This window comes from Dermacentor silvarum, chromosome 4 (genome assembly GCF_013339745.2).
Source record: "Dermacentor silvarum isolate Dsil-2018 chromosome 4, BIME_Dsil_1.4, whole genome shotgun sequence".
Taxonomy (NCBI): domain Eukaryota; kingdom Metazoa; phylum Arthropoda; class Arachnida; order Ixodida; family Ixodidae; genus Dermacentor; species Dermacentor silvarum.
In genome coordinates, this window is record NC_051157.2 from 98,242,164 (window position 1) to 98,263,513 (window position 21,350).

The window sequence follows — 21,350 nt, forward strand, 5'->3', positions numbered from 1 at the left end:
GAGGAGAAAGAAGAAGACGGCGTTCCGAACGGTCGCGTTTTTTCATGTTCTCCGCTCCAAAGGATTTATCGGCCCCTGGCCGAGGTGCTGCTCAGGCGTCAGCCAGCAGCAATGACTACCGTATTGTGCTACCTCGTCTTCCTACCGGTAAGCTGGTTGTGGACTCCGTTTTCCTGCATGCTGACTTAGCTGGTCGACCGTACAGAGCCCAAGACTTCAGAGACGCCCTTCGGAATGTTATTGACCTAAAGGAAATAAGTTCCATTGGCCAATTTCAGATGTCGCACGTGTGGATGGTGACGTGCAAGTCACCAATGGCAAAATCAAATCTAGTCACGTGCGGGGATTTATCGGTGAAAGGAAGACGCTGCATCGTCATGGACCCTGAGCCCACGGAAGTAAAAATGAAGCTTTTATGGCTACCTGAGCGTTTGGAAGACGCCTACATTCGAGATTCACTCCAGGCTTACGGGAAAGTGAAATCTATATCAGCAGAAAGCTGGAGAGTATCGGAGATGGAAGAAATGCGTACTCTAAATCGTGATGTGGTGTTGTCTCTTGCTGACGGAGTAGGTGTGGGTGACGTTCCACATCTACTACCTGTCTGTGGAGTGCAGAGCCTTGTACTGATTCCAGGCAGACCCCCGCTTTGTCTCCGCTGTAACAAGGTTGGCCACATTCGTCGCAACTGCAGAACTCCACGTTGTGAAGACTGCCGGCGCTTTGGCCACACAGCTGAAGAATGTGTGGTAACATACGCCGACAAGTTACGACATAGGACACGACCTCCTGACGAATGCGTGCAAGAACACATAATGGACGCCACAGAGGTTCTCGACGCGACCGGAGATGTTCCTTGTGCCGCGGAGACCAGTTGTGCCGGCAAGTCTCGTCTAGATGTAAAAGACAATGTCATCGCACAACCGCCCAAGGACAAGGAAGGTAGCAAAGCGACAGATGATCAGTCCAAGCAACAGTGCAATGAGGCGCCCGTAATCAAACAGCCAGTTCCTGCCCAGCAAGCTAAAGAGGCAGCCGAAAATGAATCATCTGCTTCACCCAAGCTTCTCGACACGTGCCCTGTGCTGGTAGAGGACAGGCGAAGTAACGCGGATACATCAATTCCGAAGCGCCGTGCGACAAACACATCGGAAACAAGCACGGACAGCGACACGAACAGTACCACAAGAAAAGCACGTCGCCGCAAGACATCGAAACACTCAGGAAAGTGCCGACGATCACGGTCCAGGAGGCCTGGTGGGGGTTCGGAGGGAGCCTCACCGTTGCCCTCAAGGACCGACCACATAGATAATTAGGTCCGTATAGTGGTTAGTCACCATGGCGCTGACACAGCAACTTCTCTTCGCAACTTTGAATGTACGGGGCCTTAGGTCTTTGCAGAAACAGGCACAGCTTCGCCGGCTTTTATCTAGGCATCGCCTCGACTTCGTCGCCGTGCAGGAGACGAAGATTGAGAGTGATGACGAAACAGAAAGGGCCTTGTGACCTTTTCTGACTGAATATAATGTCTGCGTTTCACACGCCCTTGGTTTATCCGCGGGCTGCTTCCTGTTTCTGAAAAAGAGCCTACTTTGTTCAGCATTTAGTTACCATGTGGACGCTGAAGGCCGATACATATACTGCGATTTTGTGTTGCAGGGTGTTCCATGGCGAATAGTTAACCTCTACGCATTTAATGACGCTGCCAAACGAATTCTTTTATTTGATACTGTGTCTAATCTACTGGACTGTGAACGCTGCATTGTGTTAATGGGAGATTTCAATTGTGTATGTGATCCGAGTGATCGAAGTGGGATTAACATTCAGCGAGACAGGAGTGGTGAAGTTTTGTCTAACGTGATAGAGAATGCAGGGCTCATAGATATAGGAGCGTCGGGACAGGGTTCTTGCTCTTATACACGAATTCAAGGTCACTCTTACGCCCGCCTTGATCGAATTTATGTCTCTTCATCACTCCTCTCCCGAAGACTGTCTTGTAGTACTATCCCAGTTTCGTTCTCTGATCATTGTATGGTTATTGCAAAAATTGGTGAGAAATCTGTAACCAATTTCCGACCACAGTGGGCACTCTGGAAACTTAACTCTGAGCTCCTAAATGATCAGGAATTTATCAATCGTGTGCGTATGGCCCTAACAACTTGTTTTTCTACAGACTTGCCATTATTTGCTGCTTGGGAACTCTTTAAGCAAGAGGTTCGCACAGTGGCTATAGAAATTGGGTCGGTGAAATCGTTTTATAGAAAGAATTAAGAAAAAATGCTCCTCAAGAGCCTAAGTAGCATTTACGAGATGGAATGCGAAATGCCAGGCACTTACATAGAAGATATGGAAAATATTAAATGTGAGTTACAAAAGTATGACGCACTACGTTACCGAGGTGCGCGAGTTCGATCTCGAAACAGCCGTGCTTTGCACTCTGAACAGCCAACACGTCAAGCTTTACTTGATGAGCGACGTCACGGTACTTCAAAAGTAATTTCGGAAATCTACTCCAAAGGTAGTCTTGTAACAAATACGAATGACATAATTTCACAATTTGAAAGTTACTACAATGCTTTGTTCAGTGCACCTCCCGAAGATCATGATGCAAAAGTCTTAGAGAGTTTTGTGTCTCTAGTAAAACCTTTACAGAATGAGGAGTGTGCATTCATCAGTGGTACTGTTACCATTCAAGAAATTGAGCAAGCTATTGATCAGCTGCCTTTATCGAAAACCCCCGGCCCTGATGGACTTTCAAGCGAATTTTACAAAGCGTTCAAAGGGATTATCAGTTCCATATTATTGGATATATTTATTACAAGTTTAGAGGTGGACGCCCTTCCACAATCTTTTTGCAAAAACCACACAGTTTTAATCCCAAAAAGCTCAGATAAGGAAAAACTGCGTTCTGTTGAAAGCTACAGACCAATCACGCTGTCAAACGTTGATTATAAAATCTTTGCAAAAGTTTTATCTAATAGATTACAGTTTGCGATGTCGATTCTCATTGGTTCCCATCAGACGTGCGGAATTAGAGGCCGATCAATTCAGACCAACATACATATCGCCCGTACACTTCTTGAGTACTGTTACGGTTCCACTGAGCAGCTTGCAATGCTCCAAGTAGACCTTGCTAAAGCTTTTGATCGAGTCAGTCATTCCTATTTATTTTCTCTTCTGGAACACGCCAATGTTGGCTCCATTGTGCTTAAAGGAGTTAGGCTTTGCTACACCCATTGTTCTACTCGTTTAGTTATTAATGGCCATCTGTCCAAACCCATTGCTATCTGCTCTTCGGTAAAACAAGGATGCCCGATGTCCCCACTACTCTTCGCCCTTTACCTGGAACCACTATGCTTAAGCGTAATTCAGTCAAGTTCCATCCATGGCTTCAACATACTGGGTAATGGGGTTAAAGTGTTAGCTTATGCAGATGATCTAGCGTTTTTCTGCACAGATAAGCCCAGTGTTGAAAAGGTTGTAGCTACAATAGAGAAATTTGGCAGCGTATCAGGAGCACAAATGAACTCCTCGAAAAGCTTAGGCTTATGGTTCGGCTCCTGGTGTTATAAGCCAGAACAGTTTGCAGGCATTAAGTGGACTCATGTTCCGCCAACGTATCTTGGCGTGCCGCTAGACGCATATAAATTAAGCGCGCACTATTGGAAAGAACGGGTTTCAGCCTTGCAAAGTTACGCTCAGACATTCGTTCCATACCGACTTTCTATTTTCGGAAGGGCTGAAGCCTGCAATAAGTTTTTAGCAACTAAAATTTACTACGTATTGCAAGTTATTCACTGTGCCAGGCTCTACATCCAACGCTTTCACCGAATTTTTGCAACTTTCATATGGTCTTCCACTTTCGAGCCCATGAGGAGAGACAATGTTTTTAGACCAGTTAGTGAGGGTGGGCTCGGCTTAGTGCATCTTTACGTGCGGCAAATAGTGTCCCGTTTCTTCTTTTTTCGCGATCCTTCACATCCTATAATTCGGTCATTCATGCAAGTCACACTTGTTGATGCTTTACCTGATTTAGTTGTTTCATCAAATTTTTCTTCGCCTTTATGCTTGTTGGGGTTCATGCAGGAGGTTTATTTGGCGGTTCGTTTCCTGACAGTTCGGTTTTCTACTGAATACTTGTACTCCGTGTCGCGTAAAAAGTTATACAAAGATTTACTGTCCATGCTTTTTCCACCTCCATTTTACCGATCACTATACATTGAATGGCCAGGCCACGATGTACTAAAACGAGTTCGTAAAATGTATATATCCCCATGCTGCAAAACATTCTTTTACAAACTTCATAGTGAAACTTTACCGGTAAAAACATGGCTACAGAAAAAGGGTATATTTGTGACTTCTGTTAATTGTCGTCTTTGTGATGTGCCAGAGACAATTGAACACTGTTTTATTGATTGCAAAGATGCCATTCTATTTTGGGACATCCTCCAACGGACTCTAAAGAAAGACCTTGAAATCAACCCCCATACAGTGCGATATCTGCTGCCGACCCATGATGACAGTGTACCTTTCGACGTGTTCTTTCTCATGGGAATGCACAGTCTGTGGAAGACGCGAATGATGGACCGCAACGCCGAACCGGTTGTACCCACAAGAGTAAATTTCATCCAGATGACTGTGCACCTAAAGAATGTTTATGATAGACTTGATGTTCAACCGGACTGGTACCCCATTTTGGTGAGGTGCTTAGCCTTACCACCCTTTTAAAGCGGAACAGTGCTTCTTCTGTTTTTCTGTGTGGGACTCATTGTACCCACCTTTCTATGACTATGCACAATTAGTGAATGTTTTATTGGATGACATGTTAATGTATTAAATACCATGAAAGAAAAAAAAAAAAAAAAAGTGGCTGTATGGCCGAGTGGTTACGGCACTCGCTTCGAGATTATGCGTGCGCGGGTTCGAATCCCCCCCTGGCTCTATTTTTTCTTTAATATCACGCTTTTTCTTTTGTTTTCCTCCACGCCACGGCGGAAGCCGTGGTGCCGGGCGCCGACGCGAAGCGGCGGTCGTTGGGGTGTTGCGGAGCGCAGCGTAGCAACACCCCAAATAAAGAAATACTGCTCCAGTCAGGTAGACTGCTCCCTCCCCGATAGTGAGATTATATTTGGATCATCAAAACAGTGATGCGTTTATTTAGGAATACGACCGATCCCCTAACAGCAGGCTAGTCACCCCCAACCCCGCGTGTTCTCCGTCAACGCCTCCTCCTCCGTTCCAACGGCGGCGGCTAGAAACATGGTACGCGCGAGCGGCGCAGCGCGGCGCCAGCGGTCGAGCGTTGTACGGGGGCGCAAATAGAAATACGCGACTGGGTAGACGACACGAAGCTTTGGTCACAGCTTCAGAGAACATGCAAAAGAGCTTTCGGAGCTGATTAAGCTGTGTCCAGACGGCGCAAGCAGCATATATTGTGCTTGTTCTAAAAGCGGGGCTAAATGTGTATTCCAAGCTATCCAAACATTCCGCTCATGAATTAATTGAATCAGGATTAGTATGTTTTGCTCTTTGTTCTTTATTTGGCAAATATTTTGAACCAGCGGCTTGTCAGTTCCTGACTCAGTGAAAGTCCCTAGGTGCGGCCCTAATTGTTTTCTGCCTAATCGCTCGCTGCTGTGCTCCGTTCCGATATATTTGTTCTTGCTGCGCACAAGACTTGAAACGTAGCCGTTTTGCACCTTGTAGCAAATATATATTACCGCTAGTAACTCGCTTACTCTTGTGGACCATCACGGAACATTCAGCTTCAACCATTCGTGCGCCATCGGTGTAGTCAGTCATTTATTGTGCGTATATAGTGCGCATATATTCAAGTGTGCGCTCATTCAGTTATTCTTGATACGTCGGCAATAGAGTGGGCGTAAGTTTTCCTGCCATTTGGGACAAACGTGCGCAAAACTTATTGTGACAGGAAGAGGCGCTAATCTCTTTGTCATTGTTTAACGAGTGGTACTTACTCTTACCAACATTCTGGATATGAAGCCCTTTCTTTGAAGGTTAGCGATACAAGGCTGGCGGATGAGCAAATTTCTGTATCCTCGAGGAAAGCCGTACATCTCGGAAGTACCGGTAACACGTTCGGACAGTTGCAGCAGCGGTCCGCGAACTTGGCCACACAGATTCATTCCATTCCTTAACATGCCAGTCACTATTTTTTCAGCTAACTACTGCACACGTCTTCAACCCACATGATTCAATCTAGCATGATTGGAGCGCAGTACATTAGCGAAAACTCAGTTGCATTTCCGACCGCTGATCGCACAGAAGCAAGGTAGAAGCGGTAATGGTTTCGTATTCATGTGCGGTCGCTGAGGAGATGTATGGCGCGCCGCCGTAAGCGCCATCTCGTTTCTCTAAAACAAACTGCTCCACGAAAAGGGTCAATATATCCCGTGGGTCGGCGCAGTGACGTCACGGCTTAGCTTCGCCTTTGCGCAGCCGCGGCAACCACTCCGCACGGCGCGGTGACTTCATGGCTCGCCAAAGCTAAGGCAAAGAGATGCGACGCGCGTGATGACGTGATGGCTCACGCAGCTGGGGCGAAGCGTTGCTCGGCGATGCGTGGTGACGTCATCGCTAGGTGGAGGTTTTGCGGCGTACACTCAACGAACCATCCTCAAGCTTAAACAGCTTCGCTAGTTCACAGGGGTATGTGCCATAGCACTTGGACCCTTTCTGCACAAGCAGCAGGATCGGCCCACATTTCGGCGTTATACCTTACTGCAAACGCCCAGGTTAAACAGCTTCGCTGTTAAAAATGCTGGCTGGAATGTTTTAGGAAGCAATAACATGCAGCTTTCCCATTGGAAGTCGCGCCCCTGATTCAGAAATAAATAACTCACATTCTAAAACTTTTCTTGTTAGCCAGGTAATTAGCAAATAAAAATTATCTTAAATTAAAAGTTATAAATAAAAATATAACTGAACACCGTAGGGCCTGATAATTATTTGCTCTATTCTTAACGCTACAGTGTTAAGGGCCCCGTGACGCAGAAAACCAGGTGTCGGCGCCATAGACAGCGTTGGCGTCCCATGAGCGAAGAGTGCCGTATATACTCCATGCGGCACTAAAGTTCTTTTTCTACCACTAACGTTGCTCGTACTTTGTCTTACATGCTTGAAAAAGTTATTCCTCGGAATTTTGACAATGACAGCCCACAAACAAATGTCATGAAACAAAACCCCGGCAGCACATGCCTTTTATGTTAAATCTTGTCAGACTGGAATATTAAAAGTGCAAAATAATAGCAGAAGACCGGCCAGCGCAAGACGCCGCGTTTCTACCAGAAAGGCCGCCTTCTTGCATAGCGTTCGTCGCCAGCGTTTCCCAGTAAACATTACGGTTACATACGCTGCAGTTGCCGGGAAGCGAGAGAAGCAGTCGGGGATCTTTGAACGTTTATGGTGTTGCACTCTTAAAGGTGAAGCTTAAGCGTTTTTTTTTTTTCTTTGCGCAACGTGATCAAGTAGTTAGAAGCTAAATTTTTTGTTTCCTATAACACTTCACAACTTTCTCAGAAGTTATGGCCTTAAGTTATTACTTGCAAAGTAGGTTCATTAAGCTAGACTAAGTATGTAATTAAGCAGACTACAAAAAATCGCAAGACTTGCTTCATACAATAACCAACAACATACATTTGGTTGTGTCCTCCTAGAGTACTTCGGCAGCTAAAGTTAGCTGGGGCACCTTGTATGATCACTGAGATAGAGAAGCTTTTCCAGCTCTGTAGTCACTTTTGATAACACTGGTATGTAAACTAAGTAGGTGCGATAAAAAATATGTATTGTTTCTGAAATGTGCTTCTACAATGCTATTTTTTCTTTTATCTTCTTGGGTCCTGAAGAGCAAGCATACCTTTTGAGTATTTCCGTGCAGCTCAGGAGCACTTTCAATGTTTGTAGAATATAAACTTAAGCTGTTTTCCTTTCATTATTGCTGGTTATGCAAACAAACATGGTTTATGTTTGTTTTGGTCACTTTTTTAGCTCGGAGTTAACAGGAACTGAACCATTTTTACTGACCCGGAACAAGACTATTTCATTTTGACACTCCGCTCATAACAGATCGAAAGTAACGGAACCAGAGCTGTGAGAACACATTTATTAAAAATTTAGACTTTAAAACAAACTTGAGAATTTGCATACAAACTTCAGTGGCACTGTTACACTGCACAGTTCTAATTTTGATCTTGCTGGCCTCATACCCTGCTGTGTTCGGAAGAAAAATTATGGGTATTTTAAAATGCCTAACAAATCTTGCATTTCTAAGAAAGCTTGTTATGACCAGACAATAATGCAGCTACACTATGGCAAAGTGTTAGCCCCCTTCATCAAAGTGAAAGTATTTATTTTTGGAAATAAGTTACTATGGCATGTCATGACATATTCCTTTCAGCCACTTGAGACAAACATATTTCTTCTCGCTCACTAGGACTATCGGACACCACTGTGTGTATAACTATTGTGATCTTACAAACCAGCACACGAGGCTTTTATAGGTCATGTTTAAAATTCAAGGAGGAGAGACACTGCTGTTGGCAGTGCCAAAGTCAATTCGTCACAACACTAACGAAGTCTATCTTACGTACCTAAAAAGTTGCACCACAGTCACAAGTCTGAGGTTTACAATGCAAAATCCATTGTGAACGCCACACAAATGTGAAAAGAATACTTTCCCATTTCTATTTACATTCCCTCGTGCAATATATATGTGCATGAGGGCTTTGCCCTCCTTACATTATCATCAAAGCCACTGCCACTGTACAGTCATCGAAGTGCATTAATAACATGTATAAGTAGAAATATATACAATTGGCATCCCCTTTTACGATTAGAGGAAGCAAAAGAGTTGAAGCTATTGCATGAACTGTAATCACATTAGTACTGTCACTAGAAGTTCAGAGCCTTTATGCAGATATCGGCGACTTTGCATCGTAAATGAGCCCCGTAAAATCACTATGCATTTGTTACTGTGACGTCACAGCAAAACAAAAGTATATAACCCTGCCGCCAAGTAATAAAAAGTGCAGCAGTGTCTCCCCTCCATTTCGAATGTAAAAAGAGTGCAGCAAGAACGTTGCTTTTGGTTCACACCACATTTACCACATTGTGCAGACACGGGGCAGAACGCAGCAAAAAGCACGCTCCTAGTGTCACGAGTTCAGACCCCCAAATCCAGATGTGGTTGACTGAAGCACACACCAGCCCATGTCGCAATTCATCTCCCCGACTCGGATGCAGGAAGATGTGCAGTGCGGTCCCAGTGCTGCAGTGAAAACCTCACAACCCAATGCCAAGTTGTGTGTTGTTGTAATGACGCCATGTCGCGGAAAGTAAAGCCCCCAAAACACCCACTACCTGCATCCTTTGTCTGAGGGTACCTGCACGGACAACAACAGCAACAACGAGTGATGTGTTCACTTCACAAGTAGGCAGTCCTTGAGTTTCTATCGACATGGAGCTCAGTGGTGAATTGCAGTCGGAGCTGCAGCTGCTTGTGCAGAGCCTGCTGGAGCTTGCACTTGCTGATGGTGCTGCTGCTGACTTGAGTCCTGTTGACAAAAACACAGTCGGCCATGAGAGGTCTTGAAAGCAAAGATCTCTCCATTACAGATCAGCTCTTCAAAGCTTCAACAGTAAACTGCGAGGAATGTATACATTTCAACTGCAACATATGTTAACCCTAACTGCTCACTGTTTAACCTACAACTTCCACAGTAGAAGCTCAGTAACACAGAAAGTGCATGCCTTAGTCCCTCAGGGAAGCTTTAGCTGATATACAGAATAGACCACTTATAACCTAACTGCTTATAGTGCAGGACTGGATATAATACGGCCTTTTCAGACTCCCGTTAATTTTACCATAGCACTCTATGTATACGCGTATCGCTTATAGAAGTTATAGTGCAGTTGCGGGAGACAAATTACCGGTTACAGTGCGGCTGCCTGGAAGTTCAGCAGTCAACCGAGACGGCGAACGCTCCACTCAGGCTACTGATATACTCTCGACGTAATGTGAGCGTCAAGCTCCACGACTTAACAGTGGCAAACAATCAGCGTCTGTACTCTAACGACACAATGCAGCCGGCGTGTCTGGCACTACTGGGCGCGTTCCAACGTTGCTGGCGCATGAATAGCTCCGTTCCTATTTCTCACACACCGCGCCGGCCGCACATGCCGGCCGTACATCCCAGCATTCCTAGTGCTGAGTGGGCAGAATGACGCGATCCCGCACGAAAGCGCGTCTGCTGCCACTCAAGCAAACATGAACACATCTCACTGGATGACCATGAAACTCACTGTCAAAACACTATAGTGAGGAAGCGTGGCTGCAGCAGTGAGCAAATTGACCTTCGTGTTGCGTCTCGCATCAACACGAACTAAGCCACGAAAACACAGCGCACGGCGGACTGTACCCTCGTTGCAGAGGACTTTCAAAATACAGTGGCCCTGGTAGACGCTCACAGCCGTCCGGAGTAGAATGAGCCCCTCGCGTCCTTCCCTCCCCCTGGAGCCATGCGCGTGACAGAAGACAGTGCGCTTCCTTCCCGCTTTCCTCCCTTTTGTGCGCAAGATTGAGCCGCGATCGCTGGCTCACCCTCGCAAGGTTTCATTTGCACATACAGCATATGGCACGCGGCAACAATTTTATCGCCCTTGGACTTTATACGGAATGTCACGGCAAGAGCAGAAATGCGCCTCGAGTGTCCATGTTATTGCTATCGAAATAAAATCATTGTTTTGGTTATAGTGCGGTACCGCTTCAAGTGCGGATATTCACGACTCCGGCGACTTACGTTATAAGCGGTCTACACTGTACTAGCGCTTGTCAAGAACCGATCAATGCCCGCATGCAATATTAGAAGGTCACGTGATCTCCTACGGGTGAGAGGCCAAGCACGCGACATCAAGCTGTGAAGGCTGGTGGCTTGATGCAGGCCATCTTTCCGTATGCTAATTGTTGGACTTCATGCAATCAAGCCCGTGTATCTAAACTTACACATGCATGGCGCATGTTGGATGCCACGCTGCAAGTGTGAGGGCGGAAAGCGGGCAGAGAAAGCTGGTGGGTTCACGCGAGCATTGGAGGTCACGTGATCTGCCGAGTTTTGTAGACACCTCATAGTTGAAATGGTGAAGACAGCACGGTACATATGCTTTTGGACAAGCTTGCACGCACGCTAGCATTGTGATGGCGAGTGCTCGCAGTCATCGGGTGAACTCTGTTTATGTGAATCTTTTGGCTCCATAATAGCATGCTTATTTAGTTAGTGAGTGAATGTTTACCGCAATTTATACTGGCCATAAAACTACAAGTCTTACTTTGTGTGATAGCCCAATACTTTGCTACTGCTATCAATGCTTCAACTTTCAGGTGGAACTGCAATGTTTTTTAGTGACTTTTGATAGCACTTTTTTTATGCTTGTTTTCACAGAACATATGAATGGGGTTCTACTGTAATCTGTGGTATGAAATATGTCAAACAATATTTCCCAGGTAGAGGCACATGTAATAAAACAATGTTTAGCAAGATTTGATGATGCAAATAAGCTAGCAGACCATTACACACATTGCGCGTACAAATTTATGACAGTTCTGCAAGGGAAGAAGAATCAATTGATGCAAGTGCAACTTAGAATGTGAGACAAGCACCTTAAGGTCTCATTGTAGGAGCCAACAGTTCTCACTGATGAATACAAACACTAAAAACCCTTACGCTACCTGAAGAATTGTGCAGTGAACCATGAGTGGCGAAAAGGCTGGCCGAAAGTCATCTTTGAGGACTCATGTCCCATCAAAAATAACAATGCAGACAGTTTCAATTTCTTTAACTGAGCCTCTGTTCTGACAATTTCAGTATCATTTTACCCATCTGGAGAAAGTGCCACTCTCTTGCTGTCAATAAGTTAAGCGCCCCCCTTTCAGGCGCTGTCCTCAATTTCAACGTAGCAACAGTGCATGCATATAATGGCTTAACCTCAATCACTAGGAACAGCAGTCATGAGCACTCAACACTTCAATATGATGAGGGGGACTAAAGCGATCCTAAGAAGGACCATCACTGATTCTGAAGGACTTTGGCAAAACTCCAGTGCTGCTTGAAGAACTTCTGGACAACCATAGCGATGTTCAAAAGCACAAAGTTGCTACGGGTTAACTCTTGCAGAGAAAGAGAAGAGGAAATATTAATGAGAGAAAGGTAAAGAGGCTGTCATGAGTGATGTGGCTTAAGCCTACTACTCCACGCTGGCTTTGTGGGAACGACAAAGACTGGGTAGGAAGATGACGGAGGGTGGCATGACAAAGATGATGATAAGAGCTGCACAATCTACAGCAAAGAAGCTACGACATGCCGCATGGTCACACGAGTGCCTGTCGATTCCCCGGACTATATGAAACTGCTGGTCGTACCTGAGGAATGACAACTCCAGGAGCCACTTGGGCCGCTTGGTGTACTCCAGCCGGCTGTGCCACGTGTGGCTGCACAACCTGCGGCTGAACCATCTGTGCATGCTGGCCCGTCGCAACATGCTGAGGCTGTGCAGCCTGTGGCTGTACAACATGCTGCTGAGTGGCAAAGTGCTGCTGCTGGGCTAGGTGTTGCTGCTGGGCTAGGTGCTGCTGTTGGGCTAGGTGCTGCTGTTGGGCCAGGTGCTGCTGCTGCTGCTGCTGAGCCATGTGCTGCTGAGCCATCTGGTGCTGGGCTGCGTACTGCTGTGCTGCGGCATGGTCATTTACATGCGGAGGAGGCTGAGGCACACCACCGCCGGCTGGATGCAGCTGCTGCTGCTGCTGTGGGTGTCCCTGTTGTGGCTGGAATTGACCCTGCTGAGGCTGGAACTGGCCTTGGTGTTGTTGGAACTGACCCTGCTGAGGTTGGAACTGGCCTTGCTGATGCTGGAACTGTCCCTGGTGCTGCTGTGGCACACCTTGGTGGTTAGGAACACCTGAAACAAGGAACAAAAGCATTGGATGCAGGATGTCTCAAGAAAGCTCAGATGTGAATGAGATGATGTCAGAACCAGCACAAACAGAACTGTTAAAGCTTCAAACTAAAATGCTCTAAGGCAATGGCCATATTTGTGGTGCACATACATAGCATGTGGGTTGTGGGAATGCTCACATTCAATACAGACAATAAGAAATGCAGGGCACCCCCATGGTACAAGTACAGGCGAGTGCAGTGTAACATACATAAATAATTAGGCCTGACTGTGGCACTTCTGATATGACGCAACGAGAGCATGTGCACAGCTACTGCACTAGGTGTAGATAAGAACTGAAGCTGTCGTTAAATGAAACTTACTGGAGAAACTCTGCCAATATTTTCTCCTGCTGACAATTGCAAGCTTTCAATGGTCAAAGGATGCTAATAGAGGATTTTAAGCATGCGCCTGAAACTTTTCCTTCTCTCCACCTTCGCGGCAGTCATTTCAGTGGTTCCAGCCAATTATATCAACAAAGCACATGGGTCTAGCTAAACTAACAGGAAGGTAGAATTCTTGACATTCAGTAAAGATCCCCCCCCCCTTTTTTTTCTTTTCAGGGCAAATTCAGTTACATAAAACAGGAATGGCAACTCATAACAAGGTATTGTCATAAGTCGCCGATCTTGTTGAATATTCTCATATTCAACAAGATCTAACGGTGCACAGACTAACCACTGCATAGTGAGATATGTACTTAGTTTAAATATCGATGTTTTTGGACAAGCAAGACACAATATTAAAGGTTTCGAGTAACACTTTCTGAATATGATAAATAAGCCTGCTTGGTCATTAGACAATGATGTCATGAACATTTGGGCCAAATACAGTAGAACCCCGCTGTTGCGTTCCCGGGTGCTGCGTTTTCCCGGCTGTTACGTCATTTTCGGCCGGTCCCGGCACAGCTCCCATAGAACTCAATGCATTGGTAACCCCGCTGTTACGTCGCAACTGTGGGACCGTTCCCGCATCATACGTTGCGAACTGCCACACCGCGCCGGCCCGAGCGGCCATTTTAACTTTTCATGTCGCTTGACTTGGTTGCTTGACGATGGCATTGGCCGCCCAAAGTGCCGGGGGCGATACTTATTACGTATTTTCGGTTTCCTGCTAGCAAAAGTATGGCCCTTGAGATCCACATTTGTAATCTAAAGATGGTGTCTATGATGCATTGCGGCCCTAAAATTGGTTTTAACTCATAGATGTTCCGTATAAAGTCCAAGGGCGATAACACCGTCGCCGCGCGCCGTACTGCTACATGTGTGAGTGAAAGCGTGCGAGGGGAGCCGACGACCGCGTCTCGCGCGAAAGAAAGAAAAGCAGGAAGGAAGCGTGCTTTCTTCCGTTGCGCTCGAGGCACCGGCAAGGCAACGAGGGGGGAGGGACAGCAGGCAGCATTGTGCTCTGGCATCATACTGCGCGGCGGCGCGCGGTCGCGCGGGCCGTATCTTGAAAGCGATCTGCATGGGGGCAGAGTCTACGCAGTGTAGGTGCGGCGGCGGCTCGTAGCTTTGTGCGTGCTGTGTGTTCTCGGCGCTTAGTTTGCTTTGAAGCGATAGACTACAGCACGAAGGTGACTTCGCTCGCTTGAGTGTGATGTGTTCATGTTTGCCTGTGGGCGCTGGCACCATGCTTGTTAATAAGTTAACAAGCCAATGTTTACAAGTTTATACGGACGATAAAACTACTATTCTTACTTTCTATAGCTTATCACAATCAATACTTCGGCTGTCAGGCGAAATTACTTTTTTTTCACACGTAAGCCTTAAAATAATATTGTGTGCAGTTCAACACTACTCCCCCCCATTTCTCAATTTTTCCTGTTTCCCGGCTCTTGCGTTTCCCGGCCCTTACTTTTTTTTTTTTTTTTACTGGTCCCAAGAAAAACATAACAGCGGGGTTGTACTGTAATTTATTTCTGTACATGCAGCAGGAAGCTCACCTATTGACTTGAAAGACCACCCGATCTTCCCATTAACTTCCTGAAGTCCCCTCCAGTTTTGCTGTTAATGGTTCAACACTAAAAACATGATGGCTTTTGCCGGAAGTTTCTTGGGCCACCAATAAGGCAACAGCACCACCTGATGCCGGAGAACTATACCACGGCATCAACAGCACAGCCTCCAAGGTTAAGCGGCATGATGAAGCGTTGCACTGCTCTATCATGGAGGCCACACCGAAAACAAAGCAGAGCGTGATAATGGACGGTGCATAGTAGGAATTGTTCCACTTGAACACAAACTTCATGCGCAGTAGGTGTGCCTTCAACTTACTTTCTGGTAGTAAAGAAATAAAAGTCAATTAATCAATGAACGACTAAAATAATCAGAAAGCCGTGAGTGTTTGGCAACAACAGCAGCATTTCACTGCTGAAAGCTCGACTTATGCAAGGCATACCGTATAGACTCATGTATAGGCCGCACCCCCAACTTGGCAGTCCAGAATTTGGAAAAAACTTTTCCAATGGTGCAGCAATCGCGTTCGGTGCCTCGATGCCGCGCGAGCATCGCCAGATAGCGGCGCGCGCATTGCCACATGCCGCTACTAGATGACGACAGCCGGCGTGTGCACAAGTTGCTGGCTGCGCTGATACCATTTGGACCAAAAGGTACGGTCCTATGTAAGGGCCACACCTCATCAAAATTGCGAGAAAAAATGTGGCCCTTACACAAGTCTACACGGTATGCAAAAAAGCTTTCTGCCTGGAGAAGATTCACAAGCTGTTCTCAATACCAGGCACATTCCACACCTTTAGAAAAAGGTGTTGCACGTCCGCTATAAGTGTCACCTAAACTGTTCCTGACCTTGGTACTGGGCTCCCTGAGGCGGCATATGCTGGTACTGGGGCTGTCCCTGGTACTGAGGGGGCATGGGACCGCCATGGTACTGCTGGTATGGGTACTGTAGCTGAAGGTCTGGGTGCTGCTGCTGGAACTGGCGCAGGTCATCTTCAGAGTACACCTGCTGTTCGTCCAGGCCCTGCAAGCAGAAGGAGAGAACAAGTGCACTGGACCATTGCATATCTCCTCAACAGTAGTGTTAGAGTGAGGAACAGCCACAGAAGCAGAACGTCCATGCAACTTTCACAGTGGCAGCTATTCCCTCCCTTGACTTCTCCAGTGACTTCGTTTCATGGCTGATTGCCAGGACTAGTTGCTACAACTACCTTGTAACTATGGTAACCTTATGCATAGCTCAGGCCCGAAAGAGCAACAGTTCCTGCTTCTTTGACACTTTATAAATTTCTTTTTTCCAGACTGGGGTCAAGCTAGCACACATCCAGAGTAGTTAGTGTCCTTCTACTTCACTGTAGCACAGTTACATTGCTTTCAAGATGGGCATGTATGTTCACTTCCATTAAAATTGTTGTGGGTACCAACACCCTGGAGCCACCCGTTTGTGCCACTCTTTGTGATCACTTTCACTGCAACACAGGGTTCTCCCCACGATGGGCAGCAAGGAAAATGCTGCCCACTATTCCGGTTCATCGCTGCCACTCCAGCTGACCCCTTTGAAGGGCGACAGGACAATTAGAATGGTGTTTTTTTTTTTCCAGCGATCCTCAGGTGTTCCCATGCACTGTGGCCATTCCATTATCAGGTGGGAAATATTAGAAGAAAAAAAATGTAATAACGCATTTCTAGTGTGCTGTTGACAAAAATTTGGCAGAAAATGTGCTTTGGGACGTGCATTGCACCGCAGACCATGACACAATGCCACCACCTTGGTTCTGCCATAAAGCCACCACCTTGACACCATCATAAAGATGGTGCAAAGAGGAGCTATTAGAAAGAGATCGGAGCTTTAGATAGTTGCAGCACCATATTTCACTGTGCAAAAATAAAAGCCAGTGAAAAAGTTAAACTAGCATCACACTTCATTACTGCTGGCACGTGTGCACAGGGAAGCACTCCTATTGGCTGATGCAGATTTAAATCCGAAATGCAAAATTGTTGAACTCGCCATTAAAAATAGCAGAATAGTCATATTCGAAAAAAAAAAAAGGAAAGAAAGAGCTTTGTTGCCTGTGTGTGGGCAAACCCACACACAACTGTGTAGATCACTACTGTTAATACTTTTAGCCATTACAGGTGTTGGAGAACCATTTCGACAACTTAATTAACACAACTACACAGGTTGTGTGCTACAGTCAACTTTCTTTATTTCACCCTTGACAGGAGTGACGAAATTTATCGAATTATCCAGCGAGTCGAATTAAAGAATACTAAAAAAAAAAACGTCCAAACATACCACCTGCTTTATTTGGCAGAATTTTCCCAATTCTAATACATGTCTGAATCTAATGCACACCTGGTTTTAATGGGTTCAAAGCAGAAAACTAACAGAAGGAATTGACTAGGTGAGCAATTATACTGATCAATTGGCAACCAATACAAATTTACCACAGAAAAACAAGATATCGTGCTTCTTTTCACTAAAAAGGTATTTCCTCTTCACTATGCAAATTACATGCAACCTGCACGTGTGTTAATCACACTTTTCATTCTGAATAATTACCAGAAAGTAGTATTCAAAAAAAGTTGTAGCCCAAACAAGGAAGTTTCTGTACCTTCCAGCCTTCGTCGTTCTCAAAATCACGACGATGGGTCATGTCCAGGAACTCCTGATGGCTTAGCAGGCCATCCTTGTTCGCATCTCCCTGGTTGCGAAAGACAAACAAACATGCAGCTCAACTCTATCCAACTTGGTGAGATACTGAAAGCTAAGGAACATACATAGTAACACAATTGTAAGCAGTAAAATTGATCACAAACTTCAAAATGCAGTTGGCAGATGATGCAGCTGAAAAAAGAACACTTCAGTGCTAAATGGCCAGTTGTAAAAAGGCTCACCTATTTGGCATTTCAAAAGTGTACGCAATCAATCTAAAAGTAACTCAGCATTTCTCTATGGCGTTCCTTAAAGAAATAACATCTCACCTCTTTAAGAACATGCTCCCGCATGCGCTCTATTTCTTCATTTCTTTCCACCAGGTCGGTGTCATTGTCACCAGGCTTGTAGATTTTCTTCACCTGAAAGACAATGCATGCCACTTGTTACAGAGTGAAAGGCACAGGGAGGTGAGATTCAAGAAGAATAAAGCCCACCTCCAAGTTCAGAACAGCAGCAATTTCATCCGAATCAAGGTATCCATCTCCATTAAGGTCTGCAAGAAACAAGATAAATAAGATGCATGAAAGCCAAAAATGACTTAGCGGCAAAAAGCGTGTATCAATGCTGATTTCCCTCGCTGCTTTCTGCCTCATTGTGCCCAGGAAGAAAGCCTCCATTGCTTCACCGCAGACCTTACAGCCAAAGTGGAAGAGGTGCCTCATAATTTCCAATTAATGCAGATCCAATACAGAAAGTGTGAATGGAGGCTAAATAATAGTCAAACGAAATGAATGAGACCGAAAAATTCCCAAATATGGAGCCCATGTGTCAACATGGAAACACATTCTTGCCACAGTTTCCTAGCAAAAAAAAACAAAAAACATGCACACGACGAAAAAAGAAATGCAGGGACCAAGTACACACGACAAGTACCAATAACACTGCTGAAGCCCAATCGAATTTCAACAAGGCACACAGTACATTAAGCCAAACACATATACTGACTTGCAATATATAGGCACAATCAAATCCAAACAGTACTGTGAAAACTTCAGTTACTATTTGGAGAAATGCCATGTACATAATAAATAATACATACTTTTTTTGCCATTCTAGCTCACTTCTGCTGAGGATTACACTTTTCTATATTTTTCCTTTTTTGCAATTCAGAGAAATAATTTAGAATAGAACTTTCAAATCAGAGCAGAATTTACAAATTTGCACATGCACACGGCCAGCTTTCAGAAGCACGTGCAGGTCAGTCTGTCTCTTTGTCAGCCAGCCGGTTTATCGTGTTCAGTGACCTAAAGCAACACCTGGGCTACGAGAGACATAGGTAAGGCCCCACATTAATTTTGACCACCCAGGATTCAGCCAGACCAGGCAATTTTTCATTTCATCCTCAATGAAATGCAGCCGCTTTCTATGGGAGTCAAACCCAGAATCTCATGCTTAGCAGCAATTCACCAGAAACAAGGAAGCTTCGCTGCAGCAGAAACAAACTGCACGAGCCACTGTCAGCAACTTAGCGAGAGTCACTAAATTGAGCAACTTTTTTGTCACATTAATGACAACTTTGTCGTTGTGGAGTCTTAACAACTTTTTTGCAACATTTTTATTAACATAAACAGCCAGTGAATTGCCCTGGTAAAATTCCTCAAGAGACTTTGGCTAAGTTCAATGCCTTACCCCAATTTTTTTTTCCCATGGGATATATACGTGCTTACATTTGTCCCTGCTCTTAAACACATACTGAAGAGCTTATTAGTGATCAGTCATCAGAGAAGCATCAGAGCTACTTTTCTAGCCAAAGCACAGTCTTGACATCTGATACTGTTTTAGAAAATAGGGGGTGGTTCTTCCTTTTCACATTCTGACTGTTGACTCAGAGGTAATGAAACTTGAAGCTATAGTTTTAAAAAGAACAAAAAAGACATCTAGGAGCAATTAAAACAAAGGTAAAATTCTTAGTCATTATTATCACCACTTAGTGACTTTAGACTAAAGATGGAGTGTTTTAGGCAGCGACCTGGCACAACTTTGTAAATAAATAAAAAATAAAATGTTACCAACCCTGAAACGAGCAACAGTTGATTGGTATCAAAAAGTGGAGAGCTGTACAGAGTGCATTGCAGCAGCATTGCAGCAGAACATGCGTAACTCACCATGCATGGCAAAGAATGTGTTAGGGTTGAAATCCTCAGGGTCCATGTGATCCTGCTCTTGCCACACTTCCTCCAGTTGAGGCTTGCTGCCCTGCAAAGGATTAAGCGCAAAATAGAGCTTAAAGGGACACCTAAAAGGAAATGCTACATAAACTTCTACTGATGAAATAGCCTTTCAAAACTCTACTTGTGTTAATTGGTTCACTTCTAGGCAATGGGTTGATTATGGGAAGAAAAAAATGGAGACCAAGGTTGATTTGTTGTTGTTGTTGCACCGGAACTTCAGCGCTCATAAGTCAGAGTTATGTCAATGATGTCAAATTATTTTGCCGTATTTGGATCCTTGTGGCTCGATACAATTTCTTAAAACTTGCCGAATTCAGTCTTTCATTCTTTAGAATTAGGTGGGAAGACAAAGCACCCCCCCCCCCCTCCATTTCTCTGACCTCCCACTTTTGTCACCAGTGTCAGCAGGCAAAAAAGAAGCAGACTAATCTCTCAGCGCTGGCACCAGGCTTGTAACGCACCGGCTCGTGAACAGCAGGGTGCTCCTTGTGCTTCTTGATGGTCTCATTGTGGTGCTGCTCCAACTTGACCCGTTCCTCAGCCGTCACATTCTCCAGGGCCTTACGGTACTCGAGCTCCTTGCGCATCTCGTACTCCTTGAATTCAGCCTTACGCTGCTCATCCAGTGCTTCCAAGTCTTTTGTCGCCTGCAGGCAAGAAGGGCAGCATAGTAGTCGCATCTGCCATGCACTTCCCAGCAAGAGCAGCAGGTCACTATTACAGCTAAACCATTACTGGCAAATTTCTATCACATAACTTTTGACAAAAATCAAATTGTAAGATTTCACATCCAAATGCAACATACATGTTATGAGAGACGCTAGAGTGGGGGAGCACTGGATTAGTATCCACCTCCTCGGCTTCTTTAATGTGACTAAGTGAACTAGTGAACATGTTTTGGGAGCAAATGGTGCTAAACACTGCGCACAGAACAAGAGGACACAGTGCCGCATTCTGTGTCCACTTGTATTTTGTTCTACGTTCCTTAATGTGCACCTAAATGTAGGTACATGAGTGTTCTTACGTTCTGCCCCAACAGAAATGCAGCTGTGAATCAAATCCACAACCTTGCGTTCGGGGGCTGAACATTGGTGCCAGTGAGCCACCACGGCAGATTCAATAGCATGATCAATCAAGCACAAGTTTCCTCAAATGCTTTCTTCAGAACACTACGTATGTGCTTACTATGTGTCCACCAACCCACCAATGCACATTTACTTGTTTAATGCGGGCACTTTTCAACAGCATGGCCTCCTGCCAGTTCATGAAACTGATCAACAATCCACTCGACTAATACCAAGCAGTGCGACATCTCAAAATGAATGTGCAAGTGACATAAGATGTGTAAACATGACCGCTCTGACGCACACATGTGCAGTTTAGACAGCCAGAACACGAGTCCTTGCAAAAAGGACAAAAGCTCGACTTTCGATGTTTCCACTCCTTTAAACTATTAATAATAAACCTGCCAGATCCCACATATGTAGTTCTGTGGTA

General features: G+C 45.3%; 2 protein-coding genes across 4 annotated transcripts in view; one reads left to right on the forward strand and one right to left on the reverse strand.

The window, feature by feature from the left end:
• LOC119448778 (uncharacterized) lies at positions 1-9,209 on the forward strand. Its single transcript, XM_049666496.1, has 2 exons — positions 1-1,179; positions 9,136-9,209. The coding sequence occupies exons 1-2, from the start codon at positions 45-47 to the stop codon at positions 9,207-9,209; spliced, it is 1,209 nt and encodes a 402-aa protein (XP_049522453.1). The 5' UTR covers positions 1-44.
• LOC119450420 (nucleobindin-2-like) overlaps positions 8,107-21,350 on the reverse strand; it is a 24,352-nt gene continuing 11,108 nt past the window's right edge. For all 3 annotated transcript variants that reach the window (XM_037713860.2, XM_037713862.2, XM_037713861.2), the window contains 8 exons: positions 20,315-20,500; positions 19,788-19,878; positions 18,117-18,175; positions 17,949-18,041; positions 17,579-17,668; positions 15,813-15,987; positions 12,434-12,969; positions 8,107-9,572 (listed from right to left, as the gene is read on the reverse strand). In XM_037713860.2, the coding sequence (XP_037569788.1) occupies positions 9,483-9,572; positions 12,434-12,969; positions 15,813-15,987; positions 17,579-17,668; positions 17,949-18,041; positions 18,117-18,175; positions 19,788-19,878; positions 20,315-20,500 (1,320 nt within the window). In that variant the 3' untranslated portion in view covers positions 8,107-9,482. The remainder of the gene's footprint in view (positions 9,573-12,433; positions 12,970-15,812; positions 15,988-17,578; positions 17,669-17,948; positions 18,042-18,116; positions 18,176-19,787; positions 19,879-20,314; positions 20,501-21,350) is intronic.

Excerpts from the sequence above, each read along its gene's own strand:
- LOC119448778 (XM_049666496.1), top strand. The coding sequence starts at position 45 with ATGTTCTCCGCTCCAAAGGATTTATCGGCCCCTGGCCGAGGTGCTGCT. Across the intron at positions 1,180-9,135 it reads CACGGACAGCGACACGAACA|ACACGGGGCAGAACGCAGCA; the intron begins GTACCACAAGAA and ends CACATTGTGCAG.